A 23310-nucleotide genomic window follows, 5' to 3' on the forward strand; every position below is an offset into this window, starting at 1 on the left:
TGGAATTAATTGGGTAAACAAGCCTTATTTCACAATTCTAAAAATTCAAGGGGATGATAATCTGGACTTTTTACTCTGATGTAACCCATCTTCAATAGGGTTCGAGTCCTCATTAATTAAAGACACTGAACAAGTTGGAAAAGAATCGGATGAAAACTGTGGACTATCCACAAACAGAAAAAGTCTAACGCATGCACGGACAGACCACGCCATGACATAAGCTCTTCTGGCCTTTGGCCAGTAAGCTAAAATGGGAATATAAAATAATGCCCTTTATTATACTGCAGACTAGCAAAACTTTACGATACTTAGTTTTAAAATGCGGGTAATTAAGTTTTTAAATGCGGGCACATGTACCTTTGTTGATTACATTGGAAAACGAAAAATCAATACATCCACACTTTCGAATTGCCACAGTAACATTATAAGTCATAATATTCTGCACAATAATTTTGTGTCATGACATTGCAAACCCCATAAATTTCAATTTATGTCAATAATTTAAAAGCATTGTTATAGTTTGTATATCCCTAAAATTTACTACCCTAAAAAAATCTATTGTGATAAGCTGTTTTATTTGAAAAACTTCTTAATCTGTTGCGCTTTGAAACATTTGTACATATCCCATTTTAAGACTTTTTAAACTAAGTAACACTTCATTTTCCAACTTAAATTCACATTCCAAAAAAATATCAGGTTGATTTGCCAGCTTAAATCAAGATCTTGAACATATTAAAGAAAATGTTTTGTTTCTTTTGCTGATGGATTAATATAAATGTTGAGATCAAGCATTTGTAATACTAATAATTAACAACTGGGCAATCCAAACGGGCAACACTTGTTCATATTTCAATATTTGAAACAAGTCTAACATTTCTACTCCCAGTTGCAATATCAGAAACCAGTTAACAGTTTCTGCTCCTTATTGTATTATGTGAAACCAGTCTGCAGTCACTCCTCCTCACTGTAAAGTTAGATCCCAGTGAACAGTTTCTAATTGTAATATTAAAAAGCAGCCTGTTGTTTCTGCTCATAATTTTAATGTAAGGGACCAGTCTGGAGTTTCTGCTCCTGTAAAAGATCTTTATCACATACAACAAACATTCTATAGTATTTTATATGGAATGTCATGAAAACCAAATCAGCTAAGAAGGCAATAACTGTTCTTATGCCATGTGTTAAATGGCTATGCCACAAAAAATACCAGTACACACTCATTATTTCTACCAGAGTCATAATGCATCATGCTTGTGTGTTTGTTCCAATACTTTTATACCTCTATTTTAAGGTGAGCTGCAACAATATCAAGAATCTCAGAACATTCAAACAAACAAAACACTAGTACATGTATCTCATTATTCCACAAAATGTTTGCTTAAAGTCAATCAACACTTTCAGTTTACAGCAACATTCTCTATCTGCATGGTTTACTCTAAGGCAAACTGGTACTGGTACTGATAAAAAATGAACTCAAAGTTGATACTCTTGTCTATGTTGTGACTAGATGAGTTTTCATTTCTCAGCAACATTGAACGTTTCCACTCATATCACTACAAAATCCCTGATGGATTATGCACATTGTTTACTCCTTTCATCAAAGTGACAGGATTGTTAAATTGAATGTAACAAGTCTAACATGGCAGAACAATTAAGAAAAAATACATTTCCAGTAAACAGATGGCAGTGATGAGAAGCTATCAATGTATCCAAGCATCACCAAAGCCAAGATGTACTTGTGGCTGTCCACAAAGGAACATTCACAACTTTTCTGTAAGCCCACCATCAAACATAACAAACAAACTTTGTTTTAAACACTCAATAAAAAGCATATCTTCTTCCAGAGAATACAACTGGCATGTCATACCTATCATATCATCATACTTATTATACTAGATGGTTGTTTTCCAGAAACAATTTCAACTCTGCAATCATTCATTTGATTAACAAGCATTTCATACCATAATTTGCCATAATGAGACAAATTGTTTGGTAATCATACTATACATGTATATAGGTGTTCGTTATTTTTTAAGTTTCAAACTGATGAAAAGCATGAATTTCTTCAATTAAAATCCACAAGTTGTATTTCTCATTAAATAAATCACAGAACAGTGCCCTGCCCTGAAACAATTACTGCAGAGGATTCGTATCTTCATAATGCTGATATAATAATTACATGTCATATCCATCAAGTAATTGTATCATCTAGTGTATTGCATTTTCATCTGCACACCATAATTTAAAACTGAATACAGTATCAATAGTAGTGTGTGTAGTCATTTGTAAACATAGAACAGGCTGGAAAATAGTCCATGGGAAGTCAATGTATTTAAGGTACATTTCAGTTATTCTTTTTATGCTCAAACCGGCATGGCTTGATAGTCCAAAATTTAACAAATTTATACTCAAGAATTAATGTTTTCATGCCCACAAATTGCCTGCAGTTCAACAACACCGTACATGTAATAATATATCATCAGAAGTTCAACTTTCAAAATCCGTCAGTTTAATAAAAATTATTTAACAACATACATCTTTATATTTAAATCTCAACCATGGAGGGCACCAATAATATACTTTCCAAAAGTATGTAGTAAAAGGTATCATCATCACCTTTTAATGCCAACACTTCCAATTGAAACTACCACACAAGCATGATTTAAAATATTAAGTACTGGACTTCTTATATTGTTTACAGAATAACTTACACAGTATTACAGCATAAATTCTTTACTGAAATAAATTTAGATACTCTGGTAGAAAATAATGTGCTTTTTCATTTCAAACACATCTGATTGTCATTTTACAAACACAATAATGGGGATACAGCTTTGTGTGCTTTTGGCCAAAGCCGTAGAGATTTCACACAGAATCCATTAAAGGTTAAGAGTATTGCAACTCATTATGATGTTCTAGCAGTACTTTGACTACCTATAATAAAGTATGACAAAGGCATATAGTGGTTATATAAAACATTTTGGATACAGAAAAAAAAGTTAAAAAGAAGTTTTTTTAAACAGAATTACCAATCTTTTTCCAAACCTTTTTTTACTTCTTTTTAAAAATCTTTGAAGATTTTGTTCATATTTCTCCATAAATAAAATCGTTTTAGTAGCAAGTTTTGAAAACACTTTCTCTTATCAAGCAATATTAACAGAATTCCACTTGTTATTGATAAAACCATCAATTACACGAATTGATTGCTTTGTTTCATGTTATCATTCTGACTGAGAATTTCCATACAAAAGGAAATTCTGAATAAGCATTCTGATAGAAGTCGTTCACTTTATAAACTTAAAGATATACATTAACTTGTTCTCCTGCATACCCATTTGACACTTTATAAGCACATATACTTTTCCCTCTCGCCCAAGCTAATCTCATAAGTTCTCTCCCATACACATACCATGTGATCACCATGTGGGGGTCTGTCCATGTTAGATGGTCGATCAAGTTCCATGTTGCCAGGTCTATCTCCTCCAGGACTTCCAGGACGTCTATCAAATCTGCTGCTATCCATAGGGCCCTGCTTACCAGAAAATAAGCCTCTCTGAAGTGAAATGCCCCCACTTGACTATGTGTGCGTGCTTGTTGGGCGGCCACAAAAAGTTCACTCAGTGTACATTCACCTGATCTCACATTTGAAATGTCTTAATGTGTATGCACAGAAACTTTACAGAGTGTGAAAATGAAGCTGGTGTGATGTTTCATTTATTTATTTTATTTTATAATCCCTTTTTTCAACATTGTTTTGAAAATATCTTGTTCATCTGCAAATCAGCATGAGAAATGCAAATTGGGGAATACATAGCCAAAGCTGCAATCTCACTTTCAGACTTGAACAAGAGTGTATTAAAAATTTGCTAATATGCTAATATATGACATCTGCATATTTTAGTGAAAATATTAAATCAGAAGGATTCTATTGTTTATGTTTTTCTGAATTTAAGGTGTTACAGTCTTAAAAAGACTATATTCAGTCTGGCAAAATCCTGTAGTTTGCTTTTGCTTAAAAAAATACATTTTATGGCACAAATACTTAAAACCAATCCATCATTCATAAATGACACAAACATGGGTACAATTATATATTCTGTACTTAAATACACTTGTCAGTTCATACTAATAGTGTAAAAAATACTTTTTTAACAATCTAAAATACTCAAGTTTGTAGTAAAGTGGTCAAATATTTACAAAATGTTATGAATGAATCCACCAGTACAAAGCTGAGACACTGGCAAATAAAACAAGAATATATTCTTTTACATTCATTTAAATAAACACATCAGTTAAGATCATAATTAAATAGATACATAGGAATTATATGGATAAATAATTAAAGTATAGACCTAAAGGATCACTTAAACAGAATCTAGTTACAGATGTATTTCACACTTTATTTCAATACTACAAAGATTATGTATTCCTATTTATCAAACCTGCATCACTTTACAGTTTGCAGCAAAATGTGTGGATGCACAGTTATAACCAATCAAAGCTAGCAAGATATAAACAGTATTCATAATACAATTGTTTAAGTGTCTTTTTCTGATCAACAGGTTTAGCATTGGTAAGAAAATACAGTGCATACAACTGTGTCTTATATAAACCAGCAAATCCTTAATTATTTTTCATGAATTGCATTGTAAGCATACAACTTCTTTCAGACAAGAGCACAGCATAACGGGTGCCACGCTCGGCTACGGATGCAGTTTTGAATAAATGAAAGCTTGTCAGATTTTTTTTAGAGGTCACAGTGACCTTGACCTTTGGCCTAGTGACCCCAAAATGGGTGTGGCGTGTAAAACTCATCAAGGTGCATATACATATGAAGTTTCAAAGTTGTAGGTGGAAGCACTTTGATTTTAGACCCAATGTTAAGGTTTTAGCACGCAAGGAACGGCGGATGTCAGACGACGAGCTGGCTATGACAATACCTCCGGTCCGAATAAACGCCGAGCTAATAATATATGAGCCTACCCCTTGGCAAACGGGGCATATGTGTACATATCCCTGATTAGCCTGGATTTTCATTTAGACAAGAATTCAATTAATACAAGAAATTTATTTAAAGTACAAACAGGTGTCATCACAGGCTAATATGGGATAACATTTAACGCACATGCATGAGCCCATTATCACAGAGTGATGCCAATATAAATACCTACAGGGATTTCAGTAGATTTTGAAAACCAGGAGTCAAAATGACCCAAGGGTTCAAAATATTATGGGTCAAATGAAAAAGCTTAGAGTCAAAATACTCCAGTAACTTCAAATTTGTTCATAATTGAATGTTTAATATTTTGTAATATTAGAGTCAAAATACTCAAGTAACTTCAAATTTGTTCATAAATGAATGTTTAATATTTTGTAATAGCTTTTTTATCATAATCATGGTGAAAACCTTGTCAAAAAGCAATATTTGTAGCATAGAAGATCATTTCTTGCCCTTTGAAAGTTTTTTTTTTTTTTTTTATAAAACAAATGTGTCAAAATGATGCCAGGCTAATTTTTTGCTGGAGTCAAAAATGAGAATATTGCAATTTGCTTGCATCAAACTGCAGTATTCTGCTTCAATTGAAAGAGCTCACCAAGTTGCAAGACTGAAAAAATATAGAAAATCCCATAAGCTTACAAGCTTTCATAAAGTCCCAGACAAGCCTCACAGGTCTATTATTTTGTTTTATTCACAGTTTATTTCTTATCTGACATAGCTGTTTTTCTACAATGCAGCAAGTCCTGCATTTTTAAAGAACAGCAAAGTTTGAGGATAGTCTTTAGGTCAGTGAGAATACAATACCATAATTACAGTTGTCATAAAAATGTGTCAATGTCACGACACGTCCAATTCCATAAAGAGATTGATTTTCTGCAACAATTGTGTTGCCTTTTGCATGTCATAGTTGTTTTGCCTTTAACATATCATAGTTGTATTGTATATTGCATGTTATGCTAAATAACTTGCAATCCTCAACAATGAAATTTTGCAACTTCTAAGCACTCTTATATACAGAACTTTCCACGCGTTTCCCCCAATTTCCCTCGCTACTGCAGTAACTCCGAGGGAGATCAAGTAAATCCCACGATACGCTGTGTTTGCATGATTTGGGACTCCGCGGTTAACGATCAGCAAAATTGATAAGCCGACGCAGCAGCCCTCGGCAACGGAAACTCCGTGTTTAACGAGATCACAATCAATTTAACTTTGTTTGACTTCCTGATTTTCAAATAAAATTACATTTATTACAAGTGCATGTAATTAAATATATATATTATATATACAATTTAAAAAACCAAACAAGATAGATCAGTGTTTTTTTTCACCTATAGGGGAATGGTGGCGGGCCCGTCCAAAGGGGAAAAATGCGTTGTTTTTTAGGAAAAGCGGACAATTAAAAATTCACTCTTTTATATGTAATGAAATTTATTATATGAATACACATATATGTATGAATGTAATATTCGCAGCTGAATGTCTCTGTCCTTTTTCTTAAATATATATAAATGATTTTTTCAACAATAGTTTCAGACAGTTCAGCCTTCATGCACAGTCTCAGTTTTCCTAGCCATTTTGAGTCTAATTAGGACTTTTTTTTATCGATAAAATGGCAAATTTGAGCATTTTTTGTCAATAAAATGGGCCAAAGTGGAATGTTTTTATAAACAAATATTGACAAAATGTAGATACATCAGGCCTTTTCCTGGTCATTTTGGGAAAAAAATGCAATTAATGTGAAAAGTCCACTGATTTGGGAAAAACTAATGTAATATAACTCTGTATACTAATTCAAAATCATATTAATTATAGTTATATACTTTGTTAGTTGTTTATGAAATAAATTTGGGATAAATTATCATTAGACAGTTCTTTACAAAAAAAAAACAACAAAAAAAGTTTGTTTTTTTAAACTTCAAGAGGGGATTTTTTTCTACAAAATTTTCTACGAAATTGCCATAAAAAACACCGTAGATCGATCCCCACGTGGTTGTAGAAATAGTTGTTGTCGTATAGAAAACTAGGTGATTTACGACAAACAAAACATCTTTAAACTGAAACCTACCAATAAATATAATCACAGTTTGCAACATTGTTTTTATTTTGATAATTTAATCCAAAGTTTCATGTTAGCAGATGTTTTTTCTATACTGAACATGTAAACAAATGACCCGAGGACCCTATTAAAAGTCTCGCAAATCTGTGTGAATTGAATTGACAGTTTGACGTTATCAAAGGAAAGTCGCTTCCTGTCAAAACATCGCAGACAGCAGTCTACACAATAGGTCAGTAGACAAGTTTTGCGTGTTTTCATAACGTCAAACACTTAATCCAGTTCCGCCCAGATGTCTTCCTTAATCAGTTTACAGTACAATTACTGTTAAAATAATTAGTCCACTAAAATACCGTAACGCTAAAGATTCGACGTATTCGATTTGAAATTATTTTGGAAGAAATATCGACTATTCGCGATATAATTTTGTTAAAAAATACCAAAGAAACTTTTAACCGAAATCAACAGAATTCAATGTTCTCTGCGCTACAAAGTTTGTATCAAAAAATCAATACAAGCTCGCTTTCCAGGAGTATACCTTGACCTTGTACATTGCAGCATTGCGCTTTTGACGGGAAATATACATGACGACTGTATATTGGAAGCATTTGTAAACGTCGTGTTAACATTAAAAATCGTAGTGTGTTTCGGATTACTAATAATTATTCTCATTTAGAAATTTTGCGGAACATTTATTCTTGTGTTATATGTGTTATGATTTAAATATTAATTTGTCAAAACACTTAACATGTCGTATATTCATTCATATTGTAGACGTACCTGTGAAATAAAAAACATCATTTTTATACGTATTAATTTTCTATACAATTATCTTTATTTTTATATGCCACAGTATTTAAACAATTTTTAATTACAATATTTTTATTTTTTGGCATGCTCAGTAGCACACTGCTATTAAACGCAGTGTTGCGCCGCGATCGCTGATAAGAACAGAAATTGTCTGCATTTACCGACTAGGCTAAAGTAATACACGCCCCGGGTATAAGCGAACTCGGCGAAGCGCCGAGCGTTTTAGCGAGTTCACCTCGCTTTCAAACTCCGCGTAAACACTCGCTAGCAGAAAAAAAAACGCGGACGCGTGGACTGTACTGTATACAAGTCTAAAAGAAACTAACATGTACACAAAACACTTCTTTCATAAATTGCCCCAGAGATAAAATATAAATAGAAGAGTATCAGTCTATTATTTTAACAAAGTACCATACACATAACATAATTGTGGTCTTTTATTTTATGCTTTCCAGTGGTTTATAGAGAAATATCAGTGAATTAAAACTGATAATTTCACTGTTTCAAACAGTGAAAATTATCAGTGAAAATTATCGATAATTTTCATTGTTTACTGTGAAATGACGTCATTTTTTTACGAAATGACGTCATTATTCCAGCAAAATTCTTTAGTTAAACTCTTTGACAATGTATATAAACTGTGAAAAAAAGCATAAAATAAAAAGAAAATGTGTTGGATTCGGTGGAATATCGATTTTAATTCACTCGTGATCATAGAATATATATATTTTCACTCGTGGCTGCGCCACTCGTGAAAATATTATTTTCTATGATCACTCGTGAATTAAAATCGATAATCCACCGAATCCAACAAATATCCTCTATGTATTGACATTTTTTTTGAACAGCAATTACCCAGTATGCATATGGTTAAAGACTGTAACACTGTTTTCATTCAAAGAATAGCAATATTTTGACTATGACTATGTTGAACTGTATGTACATCTGCAACTATGTAAACAAAATGTGTAGGTATTGTACAACATAATGAATCTAAGTTGACTTGATGTTTTTATCTCATAATCGGGTATCAAATATAAAATACATTTCTTCTTCAGCACCAAAATATATGTGATCATCTTTTCAGTAGACATAACTGTTCAATACACTGTAAATCCTTTTCCCTAACTTAAAACCTAATTTAAGTGTGACCTATCGAAATATCTTTGTTACACAACACTATTCCAGTTTCTTGGTCGAAATCTCAAGCCCAAGAGTAACCTGCAGTCTTGCATAAAGCAATATAAAACTTCTATTAAAATACTAAACTTTTTAATCCATAACATGATTTTTCAAAAATCCATTATGAGTGTATTCTATTATTGTGGATGATGCATTTTAATTCTTAAAGTTAAATTCTTATCTGTAGCAGTCCATTTCCAACATTACTCACTCCTGGTCGACTATTGTAGTGTTTTCTTCTTTAGTCATCTGAGAACAATGATAACCATAATCATAAATGAAAGTGACAGCACACCGTTTGGTCATGTAGAAGGACTAAGACTGGCTTATTGAAAAGTCAATTTTTCAAAAGTATTAAGATTTGCAGTCTGAGATTTTAGTATGATTGAAATGGCACATTGAAGGAAAGTAATAATCTAGTCAAGTAAACAACGAGATTTTTTATAATTCAAAGATATTTTGAAGGAGTCCGCGAACCTCCTTGACACAAAAACAAGTGGTCTGAGTCTCATTCCCAGGAGTCTCAGACTCTCGTGATAATACAACCATTTTTTGAAAATGGTGTATAATTTTTAATTTTAATCCAGAATATATTTCATTTGCAAAATACAAAAACAGCTTGCAAGGCTGGCTAAAGTGAAAACGCAATAACAATGTGCATGTGGTCTTTCTAAGAACTGGATGATGTGTCCTGAAAAGCAAGCTTTACATATTTGTTTACACATGGTTTTGTTTTGCAAATTCTGTCACAACTCTTGATCAAGGCACTAAATTACAAGAAAACACCAATAACAAGATGTTAAAGCCAATATAATGCAAGGAAATGCAACAAGCGAATTCATAATGAATTTGGCCTTTAGCTTCACCATCAATTTAAGTGACATTTTTTAAGCTTATGCTCAAAAGGTATATATTCAGCCAGGGCACTCAATCCATTTTAGGGGAAGCGGGTCGCTACCCTCATGAGGGGGGAATTTTCGCTGCGTTTCCCTTTTGGGGGGATTTTTTTGCTTACTCTCTCATTATTACATTTGTACATGTTTTAACTATATTCATTTCTTTTTTCATAATTAAGTATGTTTGACAAGATTAAATTGAAATAGAATTGAGATATAATAATCATGAGACACATCTTAAAAAAAAAAAAGGGAATTTTTTTCCCTAAAAGGGGAAAAAAGTATACTTTTCAGGTGGGGGACTGCGGCCGAAATTCGGCCGCAGATTTTATAGATTGAGGGCCCTGTCATCCCAAATATTTACTTCAAATTTCCCCTCTCAATTTAAATGTTACTTGAAAACCAAACTGACTTAAACTGAAACTGACTTAAGTTGACAAAATCTTCCCAGCATTTTCGACCAAATATGAGTGTAATTGAGCTGAATATAATTAAAGCATTTGTAGAATTAGTAGCGCTTTACAACACATTTGAATATAATCATGTAATCGAGCTTATCATTGAAATTTATTAAGTTTCTTTCAAACGTGCTTCAACTTTAACTTTCAAAATTAAGTCTGCTTGTTTACTATAATTGCATACAAGTCCTAAATGTCAGCCCAAACATTCAAGATCTCAATTTCCCACTCTCACACAGGAGAAACTTACCGGTGGTCCTACTGGGCGGTCCATACCAGGGCGGTCCATACCGGGACGATCCATACCGGGACGGTCCATACTCATGCCAGGTGGCACGGGGGGAGGGGCCATGGGCATGGGTGGCGTGTTGGGTCTGCCCCGGTCTCCCATACGACCAGTGCTGTCAAGCATGCCTCCAGGCTGAAATAGGTTGATCAGTGTCGGTGATTTTTTTGTTCAAATTTGGGTCCAGTGGGGGACTCATTCCCAATGGGAAAAAGTAGATATTTTTCCCAAATGGGACCTAAAAATTCCCAAAAAATAATATAACTTTAACAACTCTAACCATGTAATTCATCTCAAATCCACCTCTATAAATTGAACCTTAGAAAATATTACATTGAAATCACTTCTATTATCAATTTTAAAGTATTTGTAAGCATAAAACCAACAACATTAATTACCCAATATTAGTCAAAATGACACGATTTTTCCCAATTCACAGGGACCCGCCCCATTATCAAAATGTTGGAAAGAAACACTGAGTGTGAACTCACAACAAGACCAATACAGCATTCGTTCATTTAATTTGATTGGGGCCGTTTTTTTCATTTTTTTTAAGTTTTCCCTACAGTCAGTCAACCTACTGAGACTCTTCCTGGTTAAGCTAGTTAACCACGTCCCGTATTTACCCACCCATTCTTAGACTCAAGAATAAAGAAAATATTTCGAACCAAGGAAAAAAGACTTTATGTACTTAACAAAATGTTTTACATGAAGAATATTTATTATTTGATCTTAATTCTTATAAAACAAGGGCAAATATGTAACAAATGTCAAAGTTAATGAAAATGGTGTGAAACAATAAGAGCAATTAGCACCTACATAAATACTTAGCACTTTGAATCAATGAAATCAATAATGGATAGACTGTAAATTGTTATCTGGAAAGCTGAACATTTTATAATATTTTCGACACTGGTATTTCATCAGATTTCACTGGGACAACATAGCACCAAAAAGAAGGTAAGCACTCCCCGACAGTCAGCTACCAGGGGCGTATCTTGCCCCTGCTTTAGTATGAAAACAAAGCTCTTCCTACCCCATCTCTCATCATGTCATCAGGGCGGCCGCTGCGGTTGCCATCCCTCCCACGGTTCATCTCATTGGACGCCCTCATCATCATCTCTCGCCTGCGCTCCTCCTCCTGTCTCATCAGACTGTCAGGGGGCGGGGCTCCCATCTGCTGGCGACGTCTGAGAGAAACAAGATGTGTTTGTGAAACACAATGTCCCCCTATATGATGTTTGACCTTGAAGGATGACCTTGACCCTTCACCACTCAAAATGTGCAGCTCCATGAGATACACATGCATTTCAAATATAAAATTGCTAGCTTCAATATTGCAGAAGTGACATAACAGGAGCAATTTTGACCCATATATTTGACCTTGAAGGATGACCTTTACCTTGACCTATCACAGCGATTTTCCTCCTTCTTTATAAAGTACCGGTAAACGGTACTTTCCCAATCGAACGAAAATTCCCAAATTCCCAAAACGGTACTTTCCCAATCGAGCGAAAATTCCCAAATTCCCAATCGGCATCTGGAAAAATCCCAATCAGCGTCCGAATTTTTTCTCAAAACGATAGAAAGTTTCGTAAAAAAACCAACTTTCGGCGAGCGAACAAAGAAAATCGTATAGTTGTGTGTAACCACGCGCTCGATTAATTTCGGGTTTTATTATTCAGCGCATTCAATCAATAGAGTTGTTACTGTTTCCGGTTCTTTTGCCAGGCAGCCAGCGTACTGTTTTACGTCGGTTTGTAACCTTATCGTAGTTTGAAATGAGTCATAATAGCAAATATTATGCCAAAAAACCAATCGGAACCATCAATCACAGGACACATTGACAGCAATAATGATGCTGTGCAGGGAGGGATGCAAGCAACTGAGTGATGATTAAACATCAAAGATTGTTGAAATTTCACAAAAATGAAAGAGAGAGACATTGCTTTAAAAGAGATTAAAACAACTAGTAATTGATTTGGTGTGTTCTTTATAATATTTTGTTATTTATATAAACTTTATAACTTAATGGTCATTAAGGCATGCCTGCAAATGATTATTTAAATGGGTATGTTCAATTAAGTATGAACTGTATGATGTATTCAATAAGACCCAAACTTCACTACGCGATTTTCCCAATTTCAGGATTTCACGACTCGATTTTTCCCAATTTTGAGGTTTTCACGACTCAATTTTTCCCAATCGGACCGGTACGGGTACTTTTCCCAATTGGACAAGGAAAATCGCTGTATCACCACTCAAAATTTGCAGCTCCATGAGATACACATGCATGCCAAATATCAAGTTGCTATCTTCAATATTGCAAAAGAATTCATAAAATAAGCGATTTGGGCCACATATATTTGACCTCTGACCTTGAAGGATGACCTTGACCTTTCACCAATCAAAATGTGCAGCTGCAGGAGATACACATGCATGCCAAATATCAAGTTGCTATCTTCAATATTGCAAAAGTATTCATAAAATAAGCGATTTGGGCCACATATATTTGACCTCTGACCTTGAAGGATGACCTTGACCTTTCACCACTCAAAATGTGCAGCTCCATGAGAATACATGCATGCCAAATATCAAGTTGCTATCTTCAATATTGCAAAAGTATTCATAAAATGAGCGATTTTGGCCACATATATTTGACCTCTGAACTTGAAGGATGACCTTGACCTTTCACCACTCAAAATGTGCAGCTTCAAGAAGATACACATGCATGCCAAATATGAAGTTGCTATCTTCAATATAGCAAAAGTTATTGCAAAATGTTAAAGTTGGCGCAAACCAACCAACCAACAGACCAACAGACAGGGCAAAAACAATATGTCCCCCACTACTATAGTGGGGGACATAAAAAAACACAACATCAGAGTTAGTACACACAGTACATGTTATCTGCATGTAAGTATCTGAAAACACTATCATTCCTTAGCCAGATTTTTTCTTCTTTTGGGGAAGTTGGCTTATGGATTTGGAATAAGGATGTTCATGAAATTTTTAGGATTTTTTTCATTTGTGATAGGGAAATAGTTTTCATCGAAATGACAAAAAGAACCATCTTCATCAATGGGGAATAAAAACAAGAGATGTGTTTGTCAGAAACACAATGCCCCATACTGCGCCGCTCTGATTTTGTTTTTTTGACCTTTGACCTTGAAGGATGACCTTGACCTTTCAGCACTCAAAATGTGCAGCTCCATGAGATACACATGCATGCAAATATCAAGTTGCTATCTGAAGGGACATGTTATGAGCATTTTTCAAAACCTAAACGCGAAACCTAAACGCAAAGTGTGACAGAAGGACGGTCCGATTACTATAGGCCCTCCTTCGGGGGCATAAAAATTGTCTCTACTACAATGCAAATACTGGTCGAAAAGAAACTGTCATGTTTATCACTTAAGTTTATGTCAAATAAAGGTGATAGTTGTGTTTACAAAGCAATTAGTATTATGTGTTTTCCAGTTTGATTTTATTTAGGATTATAAACCATAATTCAAAAGTACTGTTATACAGGGCTCCCTCTGGCTCAAAATTTTCTGTGGCCAAATTTACTTTTTTATGTCTTAATTCTTATTATTTTGGATATTTTATGGTTGATAATGTAGAAAACCTTATTGCCAAATGTTTGTTTTTTTTGCAGCCAAATTGCCTTATTTGTAGCGATTGGCTAATATTGCAAATGGCAGCGTAAGCGCTGCTGTTTTCAAGGCATATGCATGTGCTGCTTATGGCCCAATTAGTGCGCAAGCACTCTGTAGACAGTGACATTTTTATTGAAAGAGAGAAGATAAACGAAACCTATGGTATCCACTCTATGTAAAGACGGAGTTTTCAATTCTTGGGTATAAATATCAATTAGGCATGGGTCAAATTTAAAATGTAAAATAGACGCATGGAAGAAAAAATGGTCGGGTAAAAAGATAGTCATTTTCAATTTGCTCATGCCAAAACGCAGTATTCTGCATCTATTGAAAACCCTGAATGGAATATTGGTTTTGTTTTTTTACCTCATATCACTCTCCTGTCTCCTTCGCATGTGTTCATTTTTCATCTCATCCAAACGTTTCAGCTCTTCCTGTTGTCGCATCAGATCTGGAAGATAGAAATGTGAAAGTTTTAATAACAGTTTAAATTTTTTGAGACATACATATTGCAATAAAATTCCCCTAACTAACCCCCTATTTAATCTGTTAAAAGGTACATTTGTTTCTGCTGTAAATGCCTTAAAACTCCCTCATTGTATGAATAAAATTTGAACAAGAGCTGTAACCATAGGATGACTTATGTCCCCGAAAAATGCTTTTTCGACACCTAAACGCAGATTTCGAACCTAAACGCGGACCCTAAGTTCAAGGGGGTCAAAATTGATGTGCGTATGGAAAGACCTTGTCCATATACACATGCATACCAAATATGAAGGTTTCATCTGAAGCGACATAGAAGCTATGATCATTTTTTGAAACCTAAACGCAAAGAGTGATGGACAGACGGACGGACATGCGATCGCCATATGCCCACCTTCGGGGGCATAAAAAGAGAACTAAATTTAGAAAATTTGACATAGTTTCAGGCAATCTTATAATAATATCAGCACTTTTCATCAAATCAAGTTTGATCATGATGTAATTTAGCAATTTTTGCAAAGCATTTGAATAATTAAATATAGTTTTGTAGAATATATAATAAATATTGTTTATATGCTTAAAAGGAAAACCCCCTAACACATTTATTTAATAAAATTCATCATTCAAAGCGTCACCCTCCCCCACTCTTTCTCCAAGGTTAAATGAACACTGAAAGAATATAAACATGTACTTTATGACGTGATGATTTTTAGTGGTTTTTTAGCCCCATCCAATGATTACAACTTTGTTTTTTCTTTAATGGCGTAAAAATTCTCTGTAAATGAAAGCTTAGTTTGTGTAAAAATATTTGTCTAAATTTTGACAAAATTGACAAAGTTAGAGCCACTTTTGGAATATTTTTCCGCTTTATTCATCAAACGAATAAGCAAAGCATAATTGAGCATTTGAAGCAAATCATTTCATTAATGTTTTCTAAGAAAGTTGAATAAAAACATTTATTTTATGCTTTCCGGTGGTTTATAGAAAAATATCAGTGAATTAAAACTGATAATTTCACTGTTTCAAACAGTGAAAATTATCAGTGAAAATTATCGATAATTTTCATTGTTTACTGTGAAATGACGTCATTTTTTGACGAAATGACGTCATTATCCTAGCGAAATTCTTTAGTTAAACTCTTTAACAATGTAATGTATATAAACTGTGAAAAAAGCATAAAATAAAAAGAAAATGTGTTGCATTTGGTGGAATATCGATTTTAATTCACTCGTGATCATAGAAATATATATTTTCACTCGTGGCTGCGCCACTCGTGAAAATATTATTTTCTATGATCACTCGTGAATTAAAATCGATAATCCACCGAATCCAACAAATATCCTCTATGTAATCATACTAATCAACAAAAAAATAATTTTCCCAGTGGATGAGTGTCCTAAAATTCCACATCTGAAGGGGATTGCCGCCTTTTCACCAAGGGTGAAAAAAACAACACTGAACGGTTTTTATGAAACATTGTCAGGGTTTGTTTTCCTCCTTTGTGACCCGCCGAAATACGGCCCTTCCCCTCGGATTTTGTTTTCCCCTCAGCAGGTAAATTTTCCCCCAGATTTCATCCCCCCCCCCCAATTTTTTTTTTTAAACTTTGAATACACAAGTTGACCTGATCCAGTGTAGAAAATAGAACATATTGCATAATTAAATTATCTGTTGCCTTAAATTTGTTTTAAAAACAGTAAAATATGTTAAATTGATTATTTAAGACTTTCCTTATTTTCCTCAAAATCCTGCGTTTCGCGTGATTTTTTCCCCTAAAATCCGGCATTTCCCGCGATTTTTTTCCCCTCAAAAAAGGCCAGGCCCTTTCCCCAAAATCGGATAAAAACCCCTGATTGTGTTAAAAGTTTATGGGCGACAACATAAAGACTTTGCTAATCTGGTATAAAAATTTTTATATACGCCAAAGATCAAACTACTAGCTAATACGTCAATGCAATCGATTTGTTTTAGTCAAGACACAAACTTGTAGGTATTTCCCGGATTCAATAAGATTTTTCTATTCATACCCATATCTATAACCTTAATGCATAACCAATCAATATGAAAAACTCATGAACAATCAAGCGCTCACCTTGTCTTATTTGTTCAGCCTGGAAGTCAAACATAGCTGTCTCCATTTCTTCAACGAGCCGCTGCCTGTCTAACTCCATCTCTTGTTTCACACGCTCAATCCTGTCCTTCTCCAGCTTGTCGATATCTCGGTACTTGTTCCCGAACTCAAACTCAAAGCTCCCAGGTGGAGCAAATCTCGGCTCTTTCTCCCTGTCCTGCCGAAAGCCGTCGTTCCTCTGTACAAACTTCTCTGTAAGACCATCCTCCTCATCGCGCTGCTCAAGCATTTCCACTCTCACTGGGCGAGGGTAGCTTAAAAATGCAGAGAAATCCTTTAAGCAAACTAATGGCAATGGTCCCATCTTTAATGTTATTACAGGATTATCAGTGACAAAACTTTTTGCTTATCCAGACTATTTCTTTCATAAAATGTCTGTTCTATACAAAAAATCAAGTCTGGGGGGAAAGTGTTGTCCCCATTTTGCCTATGCGAACTGCACAGGCCAATCAGGTACAAAACCTAAGGCACATGTATCAAGCCCTGTTTTCCCACATCACAGCTCAAAATTACTGCTGTGAACAATACCAACACTATTTTTTTCATCTCTTTTTTGCTACTTACAAGATAAATTTTCTTCATCAAAAGAGCCATTAGTATTGAAAAATCTAGATATCCTCCGCTTAATATTCATTTATAATTGGTGTATTTTTCCATTGTTATTTGAGAAACATCTGAAGACGGACCATGTTTGCAAGCTATTGACGATTAGTGTTTGAATTGTTACCAACATTTACAGTACACTCCACGCGTTTTCCCAAAAAACGCGCTCACTCCGTGTTTTTATTCCTGCTAGCGAGTGTTAACGCGGAGTTTGAAAGCGAGGTAAAACGCGGCATTCCGCTGAGTCGCTATACCCGCGGCGTGTATTACTTTAGCCTAGTCGGTAAATGCAGACAATTTCCGTTCTTATCAGCAACCGACGCTCAACACCGCGTTAGCCGTGTGCTACTTGGCATACCCACAAATAAAAACATTGTCATTAAAAATTGTTTAAATACTGTGGCTTATAAAAATAAAGATGATTGTATAAACAATTCATATATGTTTTTATTCACAGGTACGTCAACAATATGAATGAATATACGACACGTGAAGCGTTTTGACCAATTAATGTTTAATTCATAACACATATAACACCAGAATAAATGATTAATTTCCAAATGAGAATAATTGTTTGTAATCCGAAACACGCTTCCGATTTTTAATATTAACACGACGTTTACAAATGCTTCCAATATACAGTCATCATGTATATTTCCCGACAAAAGCGCGCGAAAAATATGCTACAATGTACAAGTTCAAGGTTTATGCGTGAAAAGCGTGGAAAGTGTGCGTGTATTGATTTTTTGATACAAACTTTGTAGTGCAGAGAACACTGAATTCTGTTGATTTCGGTTAAGTTTCTTTGGTATTTTTTAACACAATTATATCGGGAATAATTTTTTATTTCCTCCAAATTTATTTCAATTCAAATATCTTTATCGTTACGGTATTTTAGTATAGTAATTATTGAAACAGTTATTGTACTGTATACTGATTCAAGAGAACATCTGGACGGAACTGGATAAAGTGTTTGGCGTTATGTGTTGTTTTGACAAAAGGGATTAACATGTGTGAATGTCACTGCTGATTTGGGCCATAATTACTGGTAAACATTGTTTTGAATGTCAACGCAACTAGAACACAACTGTGAATATTTAATTCAACTCTCAACTCAATAGTTACCACCTTCTTTTAGCAATCAATGGAATAACCTACCTACAAAGAGAAAATAAATGCTTTAGTGAGCAGTAAATTGACTTTGTTCCGACAATTAAAATCATTCCTTATGCATTCGTTGAACGTGTTTACTTGAGTAAGTTATGCATTCAGACAGGAAGCGGCTTTCCTTTGATAACGTCAAACTGTCAATTCACACAGATTTCCCAGACTTTTAATAGGGTCCTCGGTCATTTGTTTACATGTTCAGTATACATGTAGAAAAAACACCTGCCAACATGGAAACTATGGATTAAATTATCAAAATAAAAACAATGTTGCAAACTGTGATTATATTAATTGGTAAGTATCAGTTTAAAGACGACGTTTTGTTTGTTGTAAATCAACGAGTTTTCTATACAACTACTTCTACAATCACGTGGGGATCGATCTATCTTGGTTTTTTTTTAATGGTATATTATATATATATATAAATAAATATAAATATGTACTTGTAATAAATGTAATTTTATTTGAAAATCAGGAAGTCAAACAAAGTTAAATTGATCGTTATCTCGTAAAACAGGACTTTCCCCGCGTTGCCAACGCCGAGGGCCACCGTCCCAAATCATGCAAAAGCCGCGTATCGCGAAATTTTCTTAATCTCCCTCGGCGTTACTGCACGTGGCGTATGGAGCGAAATTGGGGAAAAAGCGTGGAGTGTACTGTAGCTCTGCACAATATTAAGACAAAAAATTTAGACATTTATTGTGATTCCAAGTACAACAAATTTAATTCATTTATGATTTGGAAACTTAAGAGAAAATCAGTCAAACTGCAAGAAAAAAATCATAAATGCTTACGCTGACAAAAGAAAAATGCCTTCACTGATTCTTTTGAATGCTGCCTGGGCGCCTGGTTTACGTGCAAACTCCACCAGACCTTCGCACAGTGACTTCCCGCGATCATCCACAAACACAACAGCCCGCTCCACCTCTCCAAACTGTGAAAATGCAGTCTCAAGAAGTTCATTAGAGACAAATGGTGAGAGGTTATACACTCGTAAGGCTGCACCGTGAGTGGCAAACCGTACTCGGAGAACCCTGTTGTGTCGCATCTGCCCATCCAGATCCATTTTGGCCTTCTCTGCATTTATTCTGTAATCCTGCAATTTGAAATTGTATGTATAGTACTACTATATTTATGATAATAAAATAAGTTTATGCAAAAACTACAACGGGATTTCAACTTGTAGTGTACTAATGTCAAAAATAATAACAAGTGATTTGGAAATTAAGGCATCAAACACATACATGTATATAAATACACTGTAACTCCAATATAACGCGGATGACGGGGTCCAAGCCACACAACAGCGTTATAAACGGACAGCGTTATAAGTTTTGAGCTTATTTATTTAAGGTGGCTATAAAAACAGGTATAGTATAGCCTATAATATAGATCCTGTGTATTGTCATGCTGTGTTGTCATCCGCAAATACATGCATATTGACTGAATCGAACGATAGTAGTATACATACCGCTTTTCTAATGTGCACATTTATCCGATAATCCAATACAATTACAACATCACTTAGGAAAAAATAATGTTTAACATTTATGACAAGAAATGAATTTCTTAAACAAATTCATATGCCTACGTCATTTTTCAGAAAAAATAGTACAGTGCTATTATGGTACACAGCTTTAATTGGACGAGCGAATTTGAATGCAATACGATACATGTACAAAGAAATGTTTTATTGTGTCATATGCAGCATGTCAAAAAACGTGCTTTCCGTGGACTTTCTGGTAACGGGCAAAAATTTAAGTGCATCTCTGTTAACTATTACACTGCATTAGCATGTAAATAAATCGTCAGGATTTTTTAATTAATTTTTCGTATACGTACTGAAACATTAAACATACACAAAGATTTTTTTATTTATCAAGCATGTATAGCATATAATAAACGATATCACACTTACACAGCCATAGTCTATAAATTGAAATACAATACACTATGAATACAAAACACAAACAGGTAATCGTTTTAAATAACTTAAATTTGATAAAATTATTCCGCTTGCACTTGCCTTATTGAAATTAGCGCACCGAACCGCTCTGATAGGGAATACATGTAATAAACACGGACTCGCGAGTTTTCACACCTTTATTGACATTACATAACAGATTAACACCAATTAGCTGTTGAGTGTCGTTTAACCTCTTATCGATTAAAATCAGTTAAACGGACGGATAAAGGAATAAAGCTGTAATCGCTGGCTTCTTTGAATTTTCTGAAAATACACGAAGTTGCATAACATGGATTTGAATCAGAAATGAAAGGTTGGAGAAAAAACGGGATCCAAGGACCCCCCGCGTTATTTTGGACACAGCGTTATAACGGACCGTACTATATTGGAGTTACAGTGTATTATGATATACCTTGATACATGTACTTTGCGGATGTGTGGTGGCAGTTTCCAAAATAACTTTTTCTGTTTATTAACAATTAAATTTGCTTACTAATCTCTACAATTTGCAGCTGAACTAATCTCTACAATTTGCAGCTGATGATTAAGAAGTAGGTTACTTTTATGTTGAATTTCTGTGAGTCCTTGTAACTTTGTATTTTAGACTTCCCGAACCTACGGACCTACGGACATGCCTGACACAAACAGTCAAGGGCCGATCAAAATTCTTAACTCATCGGCCAAAAATGTCCGACACAAATATTTTCGGGCTTTCCCGAGAAATTTAAAGTATTTATAGAAAATCAATGAAATACGTCGGAATACGCTCTTTGTCAATTTTGTGAAATACGAGTATAATTGCTGATCAGTTAACCCGCTGTTGATTGGTCAGGCCTTTTCTGCTCCAGTTTAGGAAAATGCCACACTGGAATTTCGCGTCGTGAAAAACACCATTTTGGGAAAAAAATGAATCGCAAAACTGGCTCAATTGGGAAAAATAGTTGCATGTAAATAGGGTTTCTAATATTTCAAAGAAGCCGTTACCTGGTAAATAACGACTATTTTGATAACAAATTATTAACATTTTACAAAATACTATAAACATGTGTGATAAGTGCTGGTTTTTTTATATCTGATTTTGGGGAAAGGGCCTGGCCTTTTTTGAGGGGGAAAAAATCGCATGATATGCCGGAGTTTGGGGAAAATAAGGAAAGTCTTAAATAATCAATTTAACATATTATACTGTTTTTTAAAACAAATTCAAGGCAACAGATAATTTAATTATGCAATATTTTTCTATTTTCTACACTGGATCAGGTTAACCTATATATTTAAAGGTTAAAAAAAACAAGAACTGTCACCATAGGATGACTTATGCCCCCAATAAATGCTTGGTAAAAGTTATGAGCTTTTTTCGGATCCTAAACGCAGATTTCAAACCTCAACGCGGACCCTAAGTTCAAGGTCAAGGTCACAGGGGTCAAAATTTGTGTGCGTATGGAAAGGCCTTGTCCATATACACAAGCATGCCAAATATAAAATTGCTATCTGAAGCGACATAGAAGTTATGAGCATTTTTCGAAATCTAAACGCAAAGTGTGACGGACAGACAGATGAACGGACAGTCCGATCACTATATGCCCTCCTTCAGGGGCATAAAAATGTCTTAGAATATCAAAATAAATCAGATAGCCACATAAACTAGAGAGCGGACATCATGCTAAATCCTTGAAATGCACTAAGTGACACCTCGACCTAGTTTTAGACCCGGCATGACTCATATTTGAACTTGACCTAGATATTGTATTGATACAACTTCTGACCAAGTTAAGGTAGCGCACCTCTAATGGGCACATATCCAAATATAATCTAATTAATTATTTTCTTAATCAGCATCATTTCACTGAACTACATGCAAATTTGTAGGTAGGCTTTCCATGCTTTTTAAAAAAAATATACCGTTTTTTTCAGAACCACCCCACGCTCAGCTTTTGTACAATTTATTTTCACCCCTGGGGTAAATAAAAGTTCCATAATTCATTCAAATTTCCAATTATGGGCATGCTGTTGGTGCGTATAGATGCAGTTAAGGTGTTAAAAAATTTAAACAAGATGAAATAAGTATTCTTTTACAGACATTTAATTTTTACAAATTTTTATCTATGGAAGAGCGCCATGAAATGTAAGTGATTTCAGCCAAGTAAAAATTGGGTCGGTTAAAAACAAAGTGTCATAAAATTCAAAATAGTATCATTTAAGTTATATTTCAAACATAGTTTTTATAGAAACACTATATACAGCAAAAATACCAAGAAATAGACGGATTTACCGTTTACTTTTTGAAATAAAAATGCAACATGCATCATTCGTATTTTCAGCAGTAAATCACCCAATTTAGCCATAACGTTTTTTTAATTTTAAAAATTGAAGGATGTGCATAAAAATTTCAACATATTAAACAAAAAACATAGCATATATGCTACATTAAATCAAATTACGTTAGAAAAGAAATAAAACGTGTCGCAAAAAGTATGCGATGTCTGCAGGATTCGAACCTGCGCGGGAAGATCCCAAAAGTTTTGTAGTCCATCGCCTTAACCACTAGGCCACGACAACTACACATTTATCTATATCCATAAGTAAACAGGTAAAAAGGCTCGCCAATCTTTGAAGAAATCGC

General features: G+C 34.4%; 1 protein-coding gene across 6 annotated transcripts in view; it reads right to left on the bottom strand.

The window, feature by feature from the left end:
* LOC127850236 (non-POU domain-containing octamer-binding protein-like) overlaps positions 1 to 23310 on the bottom strand; it is a 72492-nt gene that overhangs the window by 44360 nt on the left and 4822 nt on the right. For 4 of the 6 annotated variants that reach the window (XM_052383110.1, XM_052383109.1, XM_052383108.1 and 1 more), the window contains exons 4-9: positions 19519 to 19820; positions 16916 to 17208; positions 14707 to 14791; positions 11718 to 11871; positions 10646 to 10816; positions 3407 to 3550 (exon numbers count right to left, since the gene is read on the bottom strand). In XM_052383110.1, coding sequence (XP_052239070.1) covers positions 3407 to 3550; positions 10646 to 10816; positions 11718 to 11871; positions 14707 to 14791; positions 16916 to 17208; positions 19519 to 19820 — 1149 coding nt within the window. The remainder of the gene's footprint in view (positions 1 to 3406; positions 3551 to 10645; positions 10817 to 11717; positions 11872 to 14706; positions 14792 to 16915; positions 17209 to 19518; positions 19821 to 23310) is intronic. The other 2 variants (XM_052383111.1, XM_052383113.1) reach the window with 1 other exon arrangement.

The sequence above is a fragment of the Dreissena polymorpha genome, chromosome 11 (genome assembly GCF_020536995.1).
Source record: "Dreissena polymorpha isolate Duluth1 chromosome 11, UMN_Dpol_1.0, whole genome shotgun sequence".
Taxonomy (NCBI): Eukaryota; Metazoa; Mollusca; class Bivalvia; order Myida; family Dreissenidae; genus Dreissena; species Dreissena polymorpha.